Source organism: Trypanosoma equiperdum (genome assembly GCF_001457755.1).
Source record: "Trypanosoma equiperdum strain OVI genome assembly, contig: ctg_493, whole genome shotgun sequence".
Classification (NCBI taxonomy): Eukaryota; Euglenozoa; class Kinetoplastea; order Trypanosomatida; family Trypanosomatidae; genus Trypanosoma; species Trypanosoma equiperdum.
This window is the reverse complement of record NW_027124413.1, coordinates 528-2,165: the sequence shown is the minus strand read 5'-3', so window position 1 is coordinate 2,165 and position 1,638 is coordinate 528. Positions and strand designations below refer to the sequence as shown.

At 47.1% G+C, this 1,638-nt stretch overlaps 1 protein-coding gene across 1 annotated transcript in view; it reads right to left on the bottom strand.

Annotated features, from left to right (window-relative positions):
- Window positions 1–1,540, bottom strand: part of TEOVI_000210200 (variant surface glycoprotein (VSG, atypical), putative) — a gene marked incomplete at both ends in the record, with an annotated part of 1,554 nt that extends 14 nt beyond the window's left edge. Inside the window, one exon of the mRNA XM_067225225.1 lies at window positions 1–1,540. Within this exon, the coding sequence (XP_067081326.1) occupies window positions 1–1,540 (1,540 nt within the window).
- Window positions 1,541–1,638: the final 98 nt, after the last annotated feature.

Below are 1,638 nucleotides of genomic sequence, written 5' to 3'. Positions count from 1 at the left end.
TCAAAGCAGAAATGCCAACTGCACCGTCACAAACTCCATCCTCCCATGTGCAGTCTTCTTTACAGTCTTCCTGCTGTATTGCTTTGCAATTTCCTTCTTGTCGTGCCATCATCCACTGAAGTGCTTTGGGCCATTTCCGCATTTGAGTTTCGTTCTGTTTCTTTGTGTCTTTCCTTTCGTCTGATTCGCATCTACCTTTTTCCTCGTTGCCTTCCCATGTGCATTCGCCACTGCAGTCCTGTTTCCCCTTACCACTGCAGCCCGTTTTGGTGATTTCGCTCTCGTCTGATTGTGCTTGCTTTGCCTCTTCTGTTGGTCTTTGATCTTCCAGATAGATTAGAGCCTTCTGTGCGTTTTTGTTTCTAACCGCATCAAGGAGTGTTTCAGTTACGAATCCTGAGCCAATGTGGTACGTCACGTTCTTAGTCCACAGAACTTTTACGAAGTCTCTGGTGAAGCTTTGCTTATCCCCCCCGTAAAGTTTTTGAAGTTGCGCTTCGACGCTGCTTCCGGCCGAGGATTTACCTCTTGTTTCGTGAAAGAAGCTTTTGAACGCGAGTTGGACCTCGGTCGTGTTTGCTAACGTGACAGGCGTTAGACTGGATATGGTTATTATCTGAGGATCGGGTTCTTTTATGTATTTGCATAACTTGTTTATCAGTAAGTCGTTATCTTTTTCTGATTTCGTCGATTCATTTTGTATCACAGCGCAATTTGTGCTCGAGTCGCTACCCTCGAATATCCTAATCGGCTCTACAGTGATGAGGCTGTCTTTTTCAGTCGTCGATGCCTCGAATTTAACATAATGGTCACCTTTCAGCAGATGTCCACACCTCTCAACTAATGCTTCTGCGCTTTCCGGTCCCTTCGTTTTTTTAATCTCAACCAGATGCGTTATTCCCAGTGGTCTTAGTTTGCTGCTATTTAGCAGTTTGATATGCGTTGCTGTCTTCAAGTTAACGGAAATTCCTTCTGGTTGGCTGTTATCATTGGTTCGGTGTGCACAACTTCCGTCGCCGCGTAATATCGGTGTTTCATCGCCAGGGCATTCTCCTATGGATACGCTGTAGCCCTGTATTTTGCTTACTCCAACTATTGTCTTCCCCCGGATATTAATCGCCAGCAACGTGCGCGTTAGTGCCGCTCTCCTGTGCAGAAACTTTGCGGTTGCTACCGCTGCCTTGTACTTCCCATTGTGGACCCGCCTTGCTGTCGCCGCTGCGGTGGACATGTACGCGGCAAGGGCATACGTCGCGGCCCGTTTCTCTGTTTGGTTTGTAACTGCGGCAAGAAGATCCCATGCCTCTGCATAAATTTGCATGTCGGATATTTCGCGCTCCTGCCTTTCTGCCGCCGCTACGATGCGATTTGCGAGGTACTCCGTATACTTAGCCTCTGTGCAGAGATTTGTCACCTTGTCAGAAGATGGCTCTGTTACTGCTTGCGCCTGGCAACACCTCGACAATAACGTGAGTAGCACGGGCACACCTGCTGCAACAGCTGTGTGCGATATTACTTTGGTAGCGGTTTGATTTTGCATTGGCTTCTTTCCTTTTTTTTTCGAATATGCTCCGTTACTTTTGTGTCTTTAACTTCTTTGTTGGCAGTGCTTGTATCTTTGTCATTTGTGGCAATACG